This window comes from Mustela lutreola, chromosome 2 (genome assembly GCF_030435805.1).
Source record: "Mustela lutreola isolate mMusLut2 chromosome 2, mMusLut2.pri, whole genome shotgun sequence".
Taxonomy (NCBI): domain Eukaryota; kingdom Metazoa; phylum Chordata; class Mammalia; order Carnivora; family Mustelidae; genus Mustela; species Mustela lutreola.
In genome coordinates, this window is record NC_081291.1 from 96440488 (window position 1) to 96457543 (window position 17056).

General features: G+C 46.4%; 1 protein-coding gene across 2 annotated transcripts in view; it reads left to right on the top strand.

Annotated features, from left to right (window-relative positions):
* Nucleotides 1–17056, top strand: part of EPHB1 (EPH receptor B1) — a 419068-nt gene that overhangs the window by 388885 nt on the left and 13127 nt on the right. For both annotated transcript variants that reach the window (XM_059162673.1, XM_059162675.1), the window contains exon 13: nucleotides 16798–16947. In XM_059162673.1, the coding sequence (XP_059018656.1) occupies nucleotides 16798–16947 (150 nt within the window). The remainder of the gene's footprint in view (nucleotides 1–16797; nucleotides 16948–17056) is intronic.

Below are 17056 nucleotides of genomic sequence, written 5' to 3' on the forward strand. Positions count from 1 at the left end.
TTGGCTTTTGATACCCATTATCCTACCAGTAATCATTCTCTTCAATACCAACACACTAAAGTCATTCTTTCCTTGTTTTATTTTTCAAAGTTTTCATTGAATTTCAAGTCACATAGCATAACTCAGTCCAGTAGCTCTAATGACAATTTCAATGCACAGGACTTCACGGTAGGTAATTCTGAAGGGTGGTCCCCTCAGAATGTCCCCTTATAAAGACAAGGATGAATTTTGAGCCAGAAAACATGGTTTGGGTCCTGGCTCTGCCAGTTGTTAACTTGGGGTAAGCCTCTCCAAGGCTCCATTCCATTATTTGTCAAATGAGAAGAGTATATTATACTTGGTCTATATCACATTATTGTAAAGATCGAAGGAAAAATATTATGTTGAATGCGACTTAATACATTTCTAAAGTCCTATAAAAATGTAACAAAATAAAAGCTGATGAAATAGAATAAATTATTCTCGATCTCAGTAAAACTCATTTTTTCCAAATTTGGGGCTAGGGTGGTGGGGTGGAGAAGAGGAATCTGTTCCAACAACACATGACAAATATAATTAGCAGTGCATGAACTAGTTCCATTAAACTAGTTAATAACTCAAGTGGTAGGATATTAATCTAAAGTCTAACCAATGTGATATAAAGAACAGAAACTTGGAGAGCAATGGGACTGAAACCCTCTGGCTAGGCTGCTAATACACTGTGTAACCTGTGTGAAGTATTTACTTCAGGAGCCTCAACTTTCTAACCTGTAAAATGGGGATAAAAACCTACCTCTCAGTATGACTGTGACAGTTGGATGATATTAAATACGTTAAGTGCCCAGCAGGGCAGCTGGTGCCCAGTGGATACTTGACAAAGGTCCATGTGCTCTCACCAACTCTGAGCTGCCTCAGAGAAATGGGAGTGGAGAGGGGCACATGGGCGGCTCAGGTCATGATCCCCAGGTCTTGGGATTGAGCCCCATATCAGGCTCCCTACCATGGCTCAAAATTCTGAGGGGATCCTGCTTCTCCCTCTTCCCTTCCCCCTGCTTGTGCTCTCTCTCTTAAATAAGTAAATAAAAAATTTTTTTTAAAAAACGGGAGTGGAGAGAGCCTGTTCTGTTACACTGCCTCGATGCAAACTCATTCAGTCAGTAATTGGTAAATGGGGGGCACGATGTCAGCATCATGTGGGAGCCCTATGGTTTCATATGCTTTTCCCCCAGATATTTACATCTTTTTTTTTTCTTTTTAAGATTTTATTTATTTGAGAGAGAGAGAGCGTGAGCTAGTGAGCAACCAGGGGGAGGGGTACAGGGAGAGAGAGAGAAAATCTTCAGCAGACTCCACCCTAGGGCAGAGCCCCGCATGGAGCTTGATCTCAGGACCCTGAGATCTTGACCTAAGCCAAACAGGTATCCCAGACTATTTACGTCTTGAAGCAATCAGGGACAATGTTTCTTACAATGAAAGAGAAAACCTTATTATAAGGAGAACACCTTAAGAAAAAAGTTGAACATTGGCTGAAAGACCTTTCTTTTACACAAATAGGAGTTAGTTTAGGCATTTCTAGAACGGTTGTATTTTCCACTCTGTGACCTGGTGCATCTGGAGGTGTGGAAACTGTGGAAGCATTTTCTTTCGTGTTAAATTTTAATTTGGGAGCAAAGAAGTCCACCCACCAGATCGGATTCGTAATTTTGATGAAACTGATCTCTATAAGCTGTGACTGCCCCTCCCCCACTCCCCCAGACCTGTGTCTCTTAAATGGAAAAACAAAATCCAGGGCTTAGGCTACAGAAGCAAGGACAGACAGGCTGGTGCAAATGCAGGTTGTAATTTACCCATGTTGCCATTTGTTTGTTTGTTTTTACAAAAGCAGATAGGTTTTGGGGGGTTTTTATTTTATTTATTTATTTCTTTTTCAGTTTTCAAGATCCACTGTTTATGCACCACACCCAGTGCGCCATGCAATAAGTCCCCTCCTTAATACCCACCACCAGGCTCACCCGACACCCCACCCCAATCCCGTCCAAAACCCTGTTTGTTTCTCAGAGTCCACAGTCCCTCATGGATCGTCTCCCCCTCGGATTTCCCCCAACTCACTTCTCCTTTCCATCTCCCAAAGTCCTCCATGTTATTCCTTATGCTCCGCAAGTAAGTCAAACCATATGATAATTGACTTTCTCTGCTTGACTTATTTCACCCAGTATAATCTCTTCCAGTCCTGTCCATGTTGATACAAAAGTTGGGTATTCATCCTTTCTGATGGAGGCATAATACTCCATTATATATATGGACCACATCTTCTTTATCCATTCGTCTGTTGAAGGGCATCTTGGCTCTTTCCACAGTTTGGCGATTGTGGCCATTGCTGCTATAAACACTGGAGTACATATGGCATTTTTATTAGGAGTGTCCTGTTTTTGTTACATTTTAAATGGTCTTCTCCAGATGTAATTTTTTCTCATAGGCTGTTATTTTATTGTGCCATTTGGCAGAATATGAGGTTTTTTCAAAATGTCTATATGACATTGTAGCAGAAAAGCCTGGATTAGGAGATTAGAGTCCGTTTAGTCACTTTCAGGAAACATGCACTCTATTTAGGCATAATCAATACTTGAACCATCAGCAGGCCTAGCCACTTGAGGCAGGGAAAATGTTTAGGTCATTAATAAGATCAAAATGAAAACAGTTATGTTCGTATCTGTGCATTAAAGGAAAGAAAAAAATGTGGTGTCACCTCTTGCATATGAGTCTCCAGAATGCCTCTCTGCCTATGTGGCCCATGATCTTCTCTCCAAGTCCCAGATTAATAGGAATTTTTCTATATTCTCATCACATTTCAAATGATGTAGCATTACTCAGTCTAAAATTTCCATTGACAGTTCAGTGCGTAGGACTTCACAGGAGGTGATTTTTCAAGGGTGGTCAGGAGCTCAGCTGGGTGATAGGGAGACAGAGCCGGGCTCCAGACCACTGCTCTGCTTTAACCACAGCAGTCTCTGTTTCATCAAATTTAGATATTGAGCTTTTACCAAGCTTTCCTTTGAAATGGATTCTGCCTCTACAAGTAGTATTTGGAAACCATAGGCAATCAGTTGTGATGAGAATAGGTTATTTTTTGTGGTCACTATTTCTGTCCCTAATCATACTTGTTCCAGACCTGCACAAGAATCTACAAACCAAGCCAAATATTGGTCTTTAAAGAAGATCCCAGGGAAATTGTATTACATTTTTGGGAGCTTCCAAGCTAGGATGCTGTCCATATTCCATTTTTTTTTTCTTCTACTGTGTGCATTGAAACCATGATATAAATGTCTTGAGTTTCTCTTCTATGGCTTCCCTGTAAGAAAAGCTTCAAAGGAAATGCCACGCTTTGGTCAGAGAACTCCTTTAGATACCCAATCAACTGAGAGGAGATTTTTTTCAAACTTTATTTGAACAAGATTTCCAAAAAATAGATATGATTTCAGTTTATCAAAACCAGTCTCTCCTGGAAGGGAATTCCCTCCAGCTCCTGCAGCCCAGGGTCAGGTCTCAGATTTAGTTATTGTGTCTGGTCAATCAATCTCCTTCATTCTGGAACAATTCCACTGTCTTTCTTTGTCTTTCGTGACACTGACTTTTTTGTTGTTGTTGTTAAGGAACACAGTCACTTTTTTTTCATTAATAGAACAATCTTCCTTGGGGCTTTTCTGGTATTCCTCATAATTAGCTTCGGGTTCTACATTCTTGGCTATAATCCTGCATGAGTGATATTGTGTACTTCCTAGGTTATTATACCTCAAGACATGGGAGATCCATGTGCCCTTCATCATTTTAATCACCTGGTCAAAGTTTTGTCCAACTTCTCCACTATATATTTGCACTCAGTAGACATTACATTGTTTTCCTCTGGTAACTGATAAGTAATCCATGGGAAGACAGGCTGTGCAAACATCCTGCTCTTCGTGGAAATTCTCCCCCCCCCCCTTTAGCATCCATTGATGATTCTGATCTGAACTAATTTTTATTATTATGGCTGCAGAATGAATATTTTCCAACACCAGCCGCCATGTCACACTTGTCACTGATATTTTGGATGGTAGTTCTATAATCTGATTCAATGTTCCTTCATTCTACTTGGAAAGTCAGCCCAATAACATTCTGAAGATCATATTCTCTTTGATTTTTGCCTGGGAAAGTTTTGGAATGACCTTTGGCTAAAAACATTAAGATTCTCATCTGTTCCCAATTCTTGTTTTAGACTGTTGCTTTGCAGACCTGGTCTTATTCCATCGCTATCCACTCTGCTCACACTTTTGATGTAAACAGTCTGATTTACTTGCAGGGTTGGGGGGCAGAAGAAGGGGGAAACAGATAAGCTCTTCTCTGCCCACAGTTAAGCTGGCTCATTAATTCCTACTTCTCCGCCTTCATACCTGCTCTGCTTCAGACCTGGAATGTCCTGTCCTTCACCTGTCCTAATCCCACCCATCCTTTGCCACAGGAAAAAAACACAGCCCTGAAAGGCCGCAAAAAATGTGAAAGTCTTAAAGGCCTTGGGAAATATTGAAATATTCCTACAGGTTGTAGAACCTCTAGGAGGCTCTTCAACAAGACCAGATGAGAAGGCTTTTCTTAATCATCTTAATCACATGCACAGGCCATAGATCTTGGGTACTTTCCAGGACTTCTCGTGACTTGTGGTTGAAGATTATCTCCTGAACCTTTTAGGCTCCCACAAAATTGTGAGTATGGGTTCAAGGCCTTGAGAGACCATGAATCTAGTGGAAATAGTAACTGGGGTTTTTTTGGGTGGTGGTGGTTCACAGTTTACCAGCCTCCAGATAAAATGGAATCTTAACCCTCTAAAAATGGGGTGTTTTGGACTTGAGCAGGAGGTGCTGCCATGACTCTCATAATTACAGAAAATTCTGGAACTGAGACCCCGCAGTCCTAGGCAGAGCTTCAAGTCTGAGGCAAGATTAGGAAGGCCCCAAGTCCAGTGAATGTTGCTGGTGGTGACAGCCACCAAGAGCCACAGGAAAGGCTCAAGTGAGGGGTCTCTCTTCCCACTGTGAAGAACCCATCTGCCTTTAGGACAGCCATATGGTAAATTTGTTCATGGGCGGGGAGGTGAAGACCAGAGGTCTAGACCCACCAGATTGGGGAAATTAGGTCTGGGAATGTAGAAACAACTCCATTGTTGGTTTTCTAAGGAATGGGGAAATGTAGTATAAATCCTAAAGCATATCAAAAATAGATCAGTCATCAGTGAAAGGACACATGAGATCCTGGCAACATTGGCCAAAGTCTAAATCAAGCTGGAGACCTGAGTGCACCCCAACCAAAGGTTCTGTCGAGCAGACCTACACATGACAGCTGCATCTGAGGCCAAAGGGTGAGAGAGATTGAGAACAACCATGCACACTCAGGCCCAAGGTCCAGCCTCTTCTGTGCTCTCAGCGCTGTTCTACCAACCTGCACCTGGCTGCATGTCACTACTCACCCTACTCACAACTGCTCAGTTACCCTCCTAAGCCTCTGCCACACTCTTCATATTCTAGCCAGCTCTGCATTCTTCTCTCCCCTCTACTGGCCTGCCTTCCTCTTTTATCACAGTATCCCCAGGCTTGCATGTACTGCTCAGTTACTGTTTGTGAACTGAATTAAGAAATTAATTAATGAGTGACAGTATGTCTCTGGTAATCTGAGATACCAAGTAGGAAAATGGTGTACCCAGGGAGCAATATGGCTGTACAGGCTGCTGAGCTCTTCACAATGGAAAGAGACCTCTTGGTCTCTGCTCCACCAACCCTGGACTTGAGTCTTTCCTTAGTGGCCATTATCATCAGCCCCCTCATCAGATTTTTGGCTCTCATAACCCCTCTCCTTCCACCCACACCTGGAGAGGACTGATCTCAGAGCAGCCAGAGAAAAAGGAGCTTATAGTCCAACTTGGAAGGTCAGCCCATCTGAAGAGAGAAGTTTCTCGAATGCCTTATTTTTTTTTTAATGTTATGGTTTTATGTATAAAAGCTATGCTTAAAAACATTAAAAAATCAAAGTGTGTTTAAAGCATAAAGGGAAACAGACTTTCCCTTCTCAATTCCTGGAAGTCACTGTCAGCAATAGTTTGGTGTGGGTGTGTATATCTCTCGAGGGTCCTCAAAATGGTCTCATCTTATATAAACCACCTCTTGCTGTGTTACTTAAGAACATGTCATGACTGTGAACTTTTACTCTCTTAGTACCTTAGTTCATGCCTTTGGAGACTTTTCTCTGCTGTCCTTGTCAATGTCTCAGGCATCCTTTGTATGAAGAAACTTTGGAAACTAACTAGCTGTCTCTGGATGGCCATCCTGGTAGCTTGTATCATTTCAAACAGAGTTTCAGTGAATGTTCTTACATGGATGTCTCTGCACACCCGTATGGATATCTCTGTACAATAAATTCCAAGGACAGAAATCCCTGGGCTGAAGAATTTGCACATTTTACATATTTTAAACACTTTCAAGCTTAAATAAAAATGCCAAGAATAAGAATGATACACTCATAACTTTTTTTTCCAGATTCTTTACCTATTATTAACACTATTATTAACACTTCACCTCCATTTCTTTATCATTTGTCTGCTTCCCCACTGCCTCCCAAAAAATAGAAGTTTTTTTTTTTTTCTAAATTCTTGGAAGAAATGTTGGCTACCTCATGGTTCTGCATCTTCATATATTTGAGTGCAACCTTCTGCGTTTCCTGAGAATAGGGACATTTTCTTATATAACTACAGTACAGCTATCAACTTCAGTCATTTGATGTGGATCAAAGTATTTATTTTACAATAAAGAATACTTTACTGTCTGTATTGTAATTTTGTTAACTGACCCCAAAATGTCATTTGTAGCACCTTTTCTTCTAGTGCAGCTTCTAGTCTCAGATCAGATATTGTTTTTTGTGTCATGTTCATTTAGAGTTTTTTAACCTGGGGTATTTTCATAGCATTCCTTTGTTTTTTATGAGATTGGCATTTTTAAATAATACCATCTTTAAATAAAAAAAAATAAAACCTCCCTTTTTCTATGTTTGTCAGATTAGACCCAGGTTACACATCCTATATTATTTAACTGGTGGTGTGTCCTTGTTGCTCATCTGCCCCTCATGGTGATGTTAAGAATTGCATATTTTAAATTTGGGTAGAGAATAGTTTATTTCCCAAAATATTTTGCCAATTTAACTCCCACCACAGCTGGTGAGAGTTTGCCCATGTCCCTGTTCCCTCGCTCACACTGAGTCCCATCAGTCTTCTTATTCCTGACCTGTACAACTTACCCTCTTGTGAATGCTTTATTTTAAAAAGAAAGCAATTGAATGTGTTTTTTCGCATTTCAGTTGGAGATACACTTTAATATTTTTGTATCTCAGCAAATGTTTCCCAAATACCGAAAGTGCAGTACACTCTGGCCTTTTGTGTCCCAAAGCTTACTTGGTCTTCGGCAGTCTGGGTTGGAACAGCACAGGTGGGACAGGACACCTGGCTGAGAGTCCAGGGCTCCATGTTCTGTGAAAGGTAAACAGAAGCCAATCCTTTTTTCCCCCATTTGTCAGAGAAAAGTTGCCACCTGCCCTCCACATAAGGGACACATTCCCCCATTTATACCATTACCGCTCTGAGGAGAAGGCAGTGCAGGATTTGGAATGGGAAGACCCAGGTTCAAGTGCCCTCCCCACCCTTGATGAGGCAAGGATACAGGCTGCGCTTCTCTCCTCACCAGCTCCCAGTGCTTGTATAAGGAACTTTAGAAAACTGACTCACAGGAGCAATGTGCAAGGTACATGGAAAGGAGCGGGCCTCCCCGAAGGGTCTTTGGGGCTGGTTCTGCCCTCCCTGGCCACCCCTCGTGCCCACCAGAGGAGGACATGTGGCCCAGAGAATAGGGCTCACGGCTGGAGGCAGGCAGAGCAGCCTTGCCGCACATCTCACACTCTGCCAGCGTCAGCTAGCAGCTCCTCATACACCCCTCTGAGATAATTAAGCATTATTATCCCTATTGGCAGGTGGAGACAGTAAGACAGAGTGGTTAAGTGACTTGGTTATAACTGCTGGGATTGTTTGAGAGCAAAGCCATGCCAAGAAGGGAGTGTGGTTCAGAAGGCCAGAAGAACATAAGCTATTTAATGTGACTGATTATTTTCAAATAGCTATTGGAGGGTGGGGACAGGAAGAGAGACTACAAGTGTAGCTAGTGGGCATTGGTCAGGCACCAAAAATTACACTGTGAATAAGGAACATACCCAGCATATCTATTAAAACGGTTGCCATGGATAATCTGTCAGATGCTTACATCAGGTGAAGAGGAGGAAAAAATTAAAGGGTGATAGTCAACTCAGTGAGGATGATGGAATAAACCCCACAGGCTTCCCACATGACTGGACAGAGGTCTCTGAGCTGTGCCAGCAGAGGCCACATTGTCATGGGAGGGGCAGGCCCAGTCCAGGAAGCCCGAGTGCCGTCATGTGTAGGGCAGGAGTGCAATGCAAGAAGAGTGTAGTGCCTGAGCTCATGGGGGAGACACAGGGGCAAAGGTGGGATGGCCCTCACAGGTAATTGACAGAGACAGGAGCCACAGAGACGTGGGGACAAGTGGGAAAGCCCAGGGGTCGTCAGTGCAGAGAACTGTAACTGGTTAGGGTGGTCTTGGGGCTGGGAGTAGGCAGCAGTGAAGCAGTGGGGGTGGGAGTGGGGCTCCAAGAAAAAGCACCGTTCTTGTATTTTTCAGAGAAGCCTTGGGTATGTACTGGACATGGCACAGGAAAGGGAAGGTAGAGAGATAGCAGCGTGGTTGCCTAGCCCCTTCCTCAGTCCTGCCCCTCTCCTGTTCCCTGATCCTCCCCAACAACCTTGTCAGCCAAAGGTCCCAAAGGCCTGCCATCCCCACCCCACCTTGGGAGCTGGGCTGTTTTCCTCTCAGTGGCATGGCAGATTCCTTCTTGCTGAGCACTGGCTCCCTCCCTAGTTACCATCAGTCCAGCCTCTGGGAAGGTCAAGAGCAGAGAAGCCACAGCCCTCTGGGCCACTTAATCCAACTACTCACTCAAGAGGCCGGCTTTTCAGGATCATTGAGAGCAAGGCCCAGGTTTCTGGGATTGCACCAGGAGAGACCCAGTCAGGGGCCATGTCAGAGCCGATCAGAGCCCGGTCAGAGCCCATGACCATTTCCAGATTCTCTGGAGAGTGCCCTCTTCAGGGAAGAAGTGGTATTGTTCCCTGGCTTGGACCAGAGAAGGTACCCATGGTCAAGTGAATGAAGGCAGCCCGTGAATTATTTATCTGGGGCCCTCCACACTTTTTTTTTTTTTTTTTTAAATTATAAACTCAAGAAGTGCTATATGACAAAAATAATAATAAGAAGAATGTCTGCCCACATCTCAGCCATCAGGGACTATTTTGAGGGCGAGTAGTAAAAGACAGCTGTTTGCCCGGCTGCTATAGTACAGAGAGACAGCGTCTGGTTGGTTGAACAGAATTTTTTTTTCCAGCTGGGAAACGTCACCGAGTGGCCTTTCTGTTCTTCACACATGAAACACACACTATCATCCGCATATTTTTAGTTAATTTATGTCCAAATAGGCCTTTCTCTAGCTGCTGGAAAATGATGTTTGGGCTGCAATTACCTTTTGCAGCAGCTCACAGAAGGGTTTCAGCACTCACAAAGCTCAGGGGAGAGGTAGCAAGGACCCCACCGACTGTAAATCTCTCCATTTGTAGTTATTCAAATCACATATTTTATTACTAGTATGAAATACATTGTGTCATTCATTTTGGAGGAGCAACTAATGCTTCAAGAAAAGCTTTGAAAAACATTCTATTTAGAAACAATTTTGTCTGAAGCCAATGCAGTGTGTCTTTTTGGGTTGTCTTTTCTCTGTTATTTGTGTCATTTGCATGACAAATAAGACCATCCTCTCCAAAAGCTCACCTGTTCCTGCAGCCTGTTTCCCACCTCAAGTTCTAATTCTCTGTATGTTGTATCATAATCCTTAGCATGGTAATAAATTACAGTGTCACCATCAAGATTGTGGCTTCTGGAAAGAAATAAGCAGCAGGGCCAGATGAACTCTCTCAGAAGATGGAGAGACTGTTTTCATGCAAATTCCTGGCTTCCTGGGGAACCAGGAACAGCCTCTTTATTATATAGACTCAATTGCAATTCTGCAGCCAGAAGCCATTTCCACTGGCTGTTAGAAGCTGGTAACACTCAAGAAAGATAACCTTTTAGGCAGAACCTGCTTTTCCTTCCTGGCTGATACTGGTCTTATCTGGAAAAATCACTTTGCTGATTAGGTTGGGGGAAACGGGTCAGTGTACTTTCCAAGCGCTGTTAAATAGAGACATTCATTCTAATATAACTTCTTAATTTAATGGTTGGACCCCCCTGGTCCCGGGCAGTGGCCAGTGACTGGGGAACCAGAGGAAGGCGTAACCCACAGATGCACCCTGAGGACAGGGCCATCAGTGTCTGGACTGTTTGACAGTTCATGGTAGATGTCTTACCCAGGCTGACCAGCTGCACAGGTCAGGATGGTCACTACTGCACAGTGAGTGTCCAAAGGCCACTCCGGAGGGACACTTTCTGTGCAATGGAAACTTTACTTCAATAAGCCCTGCATTTCCCTTAGGTCACAACTATACTTGATGGAAACTTTGGTGAAACCAGCTTGCTAACTTTTTCTCCCCCATCATTTTGAGATCTTTCAAGGCTTAGTGCAGTGTTGCCAAACACTCACCATATATATAGCCATTCATTCCCTCTCCTGTGGCAGATATCGCTCATCAGCCATGGCCCTCTTCCTTGCTGAGCTCAGATGAAGTCTCAGAATCCTTCTCAACCGAGACACTAACAATGCCCAGAGCCCGTAATCAAGAAACCTCACTCAGTCCCTGATTTATGCTGGGCTGGTCTATGACAGTGGTTCTCAAAGTGTGGGCACCACACTGGGAATTTGTTAGAAATGTAAATTCTCAACCCCGCTCCCCTTTCCCCACCCCAGAACTGGTAAATTCGAAAGTCTGGATTAGAGTTCTGTGACGTGTGTTTTAACAAGACTTCCAGATTCTTATGTACACTGAGATTTAAGAACCACTGTTCCAGGCCAGTGGCTGTGACTAATGACTGCACATTAGAGCCACTTGAAGCATGTTAAAATGTTAAAACCTACCAGTGCTTAGGCTTCACCACAACCAGAGATTCTAAATAAATTAGAATATCCACTGGCATTTAAAAAAAAAGAAAGAAAGGAAATACAACAAACAAACAAAAGCGAAAAAACCAGCCTTCTCCAGGGTGATTCCAATGGTCAGCCAAGTTGGAGAACCACCAGTTTGGGTTTTCTGAGTCTGACAGGAATAAGGGTATCGATGCTGCCTTGAACTCTAGCTCTACAACTCAGGTGTGGCTCCCTAGGCCTGGAGCAGCCAGCTGGGTCTTCGGACCCTCTGGTAAAGTGCGGGTGGACTCTCCCACGGGAGTGCCATGACTCCCCAGTGAGTAGGAGGAAAGTCATGGTCAAGGCTGCCTTCTGACACTTGTCCTCATTACCACAGTGGGGGAAGTGCCATGGAGCTGCCTCTTGACATCCTCACCACGCAATGCTCACGTGGCTGAACAAAGGGAACGTGTATACCAGGCTGGGTCCAATCACCAGCACGGAGGCAATGTCACGGAGGGCCCCGGGGCTTCTCTGCTGGCCTTCAGTCTAAATGGTAGAAGTGCCTCTCACTCCCAAATCCCACTGCCTCCTAAGGGCCACAGGAGGTGGCAGAGCTACCTGGGAATTCAGCTACAGTGCTTCTAAGCTAGGGCCTGAAAAACATTTATATACTCAATGTGTTAGTTTCCTGTGACTGCTGTTACAAAGTAGCACAAACTGAGTGCTTTCAACCCCCCCCCCCCCAATTTTTTCTCTTGCTGTTCTGGAAGCTAGAAGTCTAAAACCAAGGTGCTGGCTGGATAGCGCTCCCTCCCAAGGCTTTAGGGAACAATTTGTTCCATGCCCTTCTCTTAGTTTCTGGCTGTTGCTGTCAATCCTCGGCCTTCCTTGGCTCACAGGTACATCATTCCAATCTCTGCCTCCATCTTCCTGCATTGTTCCCTCCTATCTGTCTCTGTGTATTCACAGGACCCTCTTCGGATACCAGTCTTTGGCTGCTGGGTCCACCTCTTTATCCAGTATGATCTCATTTTACTTAGTTACATTTTGAAATACCCAGTTTCCAAATAAGGTCACATTCACTGGTACAGGAGGTTAGAACTTGAACATATTCCTTTGGGGAAGGGGGGCTGAGTGGGATACAATCCAACAAACACAACCCAATAAATCTTGTTTAATGGTAACAATAATACATTGAGTGGTTCACACATATATCATGCTGGATCTTCCCAACAACCCCAATATGTTTTATATGCTGTAAACCTTTTGGAGAGTTGTTTATTGTGGAATTCAGAGATATTGCATGATGCTCTTGGTCATAAACCTATCGCTTCCAGACTTCCAGGGGATTCCTCATGCAGCATGGTCCCAGTATTTGACGGACAAGTCTTTTATCACCACACTCAGTATTCATGAGTGTCTTGATTCCTGCTACATGCCCACTGAGACTTCATCTCACACAAGATGGCAGAGAAAAGCACTGTAGCAATGCCTCTCGCCCACGCAAGTGTTACTTTTATGGGCATCACTGGGATAAGTTGTCAGCAAGGGGAATGGGTGTTATGCTCAGACTTTGGCTTCCAAAGCTCCACAATTGACTGAGTTTTAGAACCAAAGCTATGAGCTGTTATGTTTAATCTCACTGTGACAAGAGAGTGAGCTGGCTGGGGAGCACTGGGGCTATCCACTGATCATTGAGAGTGGAGCTGAGTCTCACCACGGACTGCCTCCTCTCCGCCAGGGTGCTGGGCAGCGTGGGTCCCACCTCAATGCTTTTGCAAGGCTGGCTGCGGCTGAGGGACTGATGGATCTCTATGCGGAGACCTTCGACCTGGTGGTCCCACGCAGGTGTGGGTTAGCTGCGTATAACCCTCTGCCGAATTAATCCCCTGCTGAGTATCTTCTCTTAGTTCATCAAATTACACACACGCACATACACTTTAGAGTTTGCCTTATACCAGGATGAAAGCATGATTATTCTAAAGCAGTGGATTTCAAACTTTTGAAGAATTTCTCAGCAGCACAACCACTCAGTGTAAAGCTTCATGTGGAAGGTCAGGGTCTGAAGTCTTGTTGGGGAGATTAGGGCCTTGATGGTGGTGAGATGCTCCTCCCTTTTCTTCTCTTCTTCCTCCCACACATCCCAGCAGTGGCCCCGTGGCAGCTCTGGGGAAACTGGGTCCCTGCAGAATGCAGACTGTCTTCGCGTCCCTGGCAATAGCAGTCATCTGGTGTCTTGGAGAAAGAAACCCTGTGCTGGGGACAGCACACCCTTGAAGACCACTGTCACCCTTTCTTTGCCCATGTGGACACAGTTTCCTTCCCAATGAGCCTCAGCTGTTCCTCAACCCCTGAGAATTCTTCCCTCCTGCTCCTTCCCAAATCACACATTCTCTGTGCTCTCATGCCTGCTTTGGTGAGAGCCAGTGACTCCTAGAGCACTTTGCAATCATATGAGTACATTGGCCCTGGGCCTTCTGGCCCAGACTTCTCTCCCAGCAGGAGGACTGTCCTCTCTAGCAGACCCCTGCCTGCTGTAACACCATTCCATTAACTTTTCTTCCAGTCTCCCTCCGTGGGGCTGGTCACTACACCTAAATTAATAGTTTTCCTTTCACATAACCAAAGACAAGTTAGATAATCCTCACCATAATTACCTCTGAGCATCAGAAGGCAACACAGATGAATTGATGTTTGAAAGGCTGAGAGAAGTTTAAAATTCCCAGGAAGGAAAGCAGCCATCCCTGTGCTGCACCTCGCCGCTCGCCCGCTTCCCCTTCCTCTTGTTTGCCTTGGAGGTCAGCATGGACCTGCTCTCTCGGCTAAGTGAGAGAGCTGGTATGACAAGCTGTCACCTGTCTGTCCAGGGCAGCTCTTCTGGAAGGCTCTGCTCCCTACTGGGATTGGTGGGGGGCGGTGGCCGTGACAGGCCAGACTCAGTGCTCAGTGAGGCCCGGCAGCGCAAGGTGGCGGGGAGGGCCGAGGCGCTTTGCCAGCAGGCCCAGCGGGCCCGCTCCGCCACTTTACATGCGAGAGGGAGCAACTCAACAGCTGTCACTGGCAGCCCCTGGGGTCCACTCCAGACTTGGCAGAGAGGACACCTTCAGACTCCCAAACCACCTCTTTGAAATTCAGAAGAGCCACTTCACGCTCCTCCCCCTCTCTGACACACACAGACACACAGAAGATAAGCCTGAACTCTTACCCACAGACCTACACAGCCAAGCTTTCTCTCCATCGCCCACTCTGCTCTCACACATACTGATAAGTACTCAGTCACAGAGCCCTGTTCTCTCTCTCTCTCTCTCTCTCTCTCTCTCGTGCGCGCGCGCACACACAGTCACATTCTCTCTCTCTCTCTCACACACACACACAGTCACATTAATTAAACTCCTGCTCTCTCCTGCCTCACTTAACCCAGGTATTCTGAGAGAACAGAAACCCCTCCCCTGGGCCCAAGCCTTCTCAGGGTGCGGAGTCCACTCCCTTGGCGGACCCTGGCCTCCAGGCATTCGATGACTCCTGGTTCACTGGCTGAATTTTCGCCCCTCTCTTCCCAGACGTGGGTGCCTGGTAGATAAAGCCGGTGAACCCACTGCTATTCTGGGGCCAGCGAGAACAAAGCAGCTGAGTGCAGCAGAGGCCCAGGCCTTCCCTCTAGGCATTTGTCACGCTGGCATTTGAGCAGAGGCTATCTCCCACAGCAAAGGCCTGCTGTCGTCCTCAGGGGAAATCAGGGCTGGCTCCTTTGCAGGAAGCTGGATGTGTACCTGGGGAGGTCCTGGCCGGGTAGGGGTCCCTACTCCTCCCAGACCCGGTCAGGAAACCAGATATAAATACACTTTGCCTCTTGCTCCTTTCTCTGTTGCTCGCCCTCAGATTAACCACTTACACATTTTAGAGGTATTTGTGCCCAAGTCCAACATGCATCTTTGGTGACTGGAACAGATCCGGAGCGGTCAGTATAAATATAGCCTCTTTCGGGTGGAGGCTTGAGTCTGCTGTGGAGGGGAGGGAGGGAGTCTGTGTATTGTGCAGGCAGAGTCCAGGCAGGGGGAAAGGCTGGGGAGGGAAAGCCTGCCCCTTGGCAGGAAGACATGAGAATGAGGATCGTATTTGTTCTAGAGAGGGATGAGCTGGGGAGAGCAGTGCTGGCAAGTGCCCCCACTTCACCTCGAGGAGCCGAGGGCATCCCCTGCTCTCTGCCCCTGCCCCTCCCTCCCCCTAGGGGTGGCCAAGCTCCAGCCATGTCCAGCTCCCCCTTGCAGCTGGTTATCATCCCCGTTCTCATCCTGGCACCTGCATACACTCCTACCTGCGTGGGCTTCCCTCCTCCCCCGTCTTTGGTGAACTTCTGCTGCTTGTCCCCTGGGACTGAAGATAGAGTGGAGTAACAGTTCTCATGCATGGGGCATGCCAGGCCCTGTCCCAAGCACTGTGTGGATAGGAACTCACATAATCCCCCCAGCAATCAGATGACATAGGTGAGATTGTTCCCCCCATTTTGCTGATGAGAAGGAGTTGCACACAGAGGTTAGGTAACTTGCCCAAGGTCACATAGGTTGAATGGGGCTGTACTGGTTTCCAGACCCATGCAAAGGCTCCAGGTGCTTGCTCTTAAACCCTCAGGACACTGGTCCTGTGGCTTCGTGGCCACCTTTGCCACCCACTGTCTATTACGTTAGGGCGTCTACTCTGGCCCTCAGACACCCTGTCTCTGCCTCGGCCTCACCCTCCTCACTTTCTGTCTTGCGAACGACACATTTTCTGTGTCTGTTTTCTTGTCTTCCTTCCCCACTCCCTGTGTAGCCTGAGGGCAGGGACCATGCCTGGCTCATGTCTGGAACACCAGCTCCTCAAAAAGGACCTGGCACGAAGTAGAGCTCACTGCCTAACATTGACGGAAAAAATGGAGGATAGCCATCCTTTAGGTACTCAAAACAGGCCAAGGTCTGGCAGACAAGCTAAGGGCCAAGCAGAGAGCCAAGCTGGAAACATCCAGTGTGGGTTCGGAGGGCAAGAAGGAGAAGCAGACATAGGAGTGAAAAGTCTATCTCCAGCCTCCAAATATCAACCTCCACCGAAAGGGAGGGAAGGTGGCCAGCGCCTACAGAGACCTGGCACTGGGCCGCTCAACCCAGTGCAGCCCAGGGCTGTCCTCAAGCTGCAGGGTGAGGAACCCCCCCACAAACCCCAACAGGTGGAACACAAATAAAATGGGGAAGGGGGCAGCAGGGTGTGACCTTGTAGTAGAAGGCCCCCAGGAAGGACTGCTTGCCATGTTCTTCCTTTTTGTGTTTGTTTTGCTTCCCCCTGACTCAACATTAGGATCAGCATGCAGGGAATTGGGGACCAACAAAACCCCAGCACAGCAACCACCTCACAGGTGTGCCCAGATACTGTGTCAGACTAGCACGGGCCACACAAATCCCCCACCACTACCCAACCCCTGTACGTGGGTGCAGAATGAAAGCTAGCCATATGGGGTGGGCTCTTCTGGCTACCGTAATTCACAAGGTGTAGGAGGCCCGAGGGGAGTGGAAAGAACATACAGACTGAGTTCATTTTCTCCTGCCTTCAACTAGAAACCTGACAGTTGGGCTGACCAACTTCTCTGTCTTCCAGGGAGGGAAGATCCCCGTGAGATGGACAGCTCCAGAGGCCATCGCCTACCGCAAGTTCACGTCTGCCAGCGATGTCTGGAGCTATGGCATTGTCATGTGGGAAGTCATGTCATTTGGAGAGAGACCCTACTGGGATATGTCCAACCAAGATGTGAGTATCGGCGGTAACCGATTGCCATGAATCCCCAGCCAAGGGTTCTCATTGGCAGTGGCAAGCCAGCCCTCCTATCTGGTGTCAGCTCAGAGCCTTACAATCTGAA